General features: G+C 62.1%; 1 protein-coding gene across 1 annotated transcript in view; it reads right to left on the bottom strand.

Moving 5' to 3' along the window:
• Positions 1 to 268, bottom strand: part of LOC102375077 (host cell factor 1) — a 22,300-nt gene extending 22,032 nt beyond the window's left edge. The window contains exon 1 of the mRNA XM_025213674.1: positions 18 to 268. Coding sequence (XP_025069459.1) covers positions 18 to 253 — 236 coding nt within the window. The 5' untranslated portion in view covers positions 254 to 268. The remainder of the gene's footprint in view (positions 1 to 17) is intronic.
• Between the last annotated feature and the right edge of the window lie 673 nt (positions 269 to 941).

Raw genomic sequence — 941 nt, 5'->3', positions numbered from 1 at the left:
TCCCCGCTGTACGGCACCGGACGGCAGAGGGCGAAAAAGGAGTGGGGGGTGGGTTCACGCCGCCCTGGGAGCCGCCATCTTGCGCCTGTGTGAGGGAGTCCCCGCTTTTCCCTTCCCACCCTCCCCGCCCCGGCTCGGCTCGGCCCGGCCCGCAGGGGGGCGGGGACGGAGGCGCGGGCTCCGCCCCTCCCCTGTCAGGGCGCTGCCATCTTGCAATGGAGGGGGGATGGGGGGCGTTGATGGGCGCCGCCATCTTGGGCAGCCGCTCCCCACCCCCGTCATGTTGCTTCGTTTTTGATTCGTGCCGAACCTCCTGTCAGTACGGCGCCGCCATCTTGCAAAAGGGAGAATCCGCCTTCACCCCCGACTAGGGTGTTCCCTTTCGCTTCACCCTATCTTGGCGGAGGGAGCCATGAACTACCCCGAAAATCCACCTCAACTTTAGAGGGGAGGGGCGGGGAAAGTATAGGCGGGCTGGTGGCTCCTCCCTTTTTTCCTAGCCGCCTGCTCCAAATTTGGCTATTCCTGTTCAAAATAAAGCCCCCCCCCTTTTCGCTGCTGCTTCCTTCCACTGCCGGCTGCCCTCCCCTATCGGGCTTTTCATGTGCGACGCCATCTTAGAGCTTCCCCTGTAATTTCCCCTCTAGGTCCCATATACAGTATGTCCATATCCCCCTGGTCTGTCCCCTCCCTATCTCCCTCCTTCCGACGCGTGTGGGGGGATAGGTTCCCCCGTACGACAGCCATTAGAGGGGAATTGACATAAGCACCACCATCCGGGGTAGGGGGTGAGGTAGAGGCCGCCATCTTGGGTCATAGGACGCCCCCCCCTCACTCTTTTATTTTAACTCCTCCCCTCTCCCTCCATTTTTGTTCCCCATCCTGCCCCGGGCATTTACGGCTCCAATACCCGCTGCTTTCACCCCCCCGCCCGCCATAGA

The sequence above is a fragment of the Alligator sinensis genome, unplaced genomic scaffold (genome assembly GCF_000455745.1).
Source record: "Alligator sinensis unplaced genomic scaffold, ASM45574v1 scaffold137_1, whole genome shotgun sequence".
Lineage (NCBI taxonomy): Eukaryota > Metazoa > Chordata > Crocodylia > Alligatoridae > Alligator > Alligator sinensis.
The sequence above is the reverse complement of the archived record's forward strand: the minus strand, read 5'-3'. Positions and strand labels throughout refer to the sequence as shown.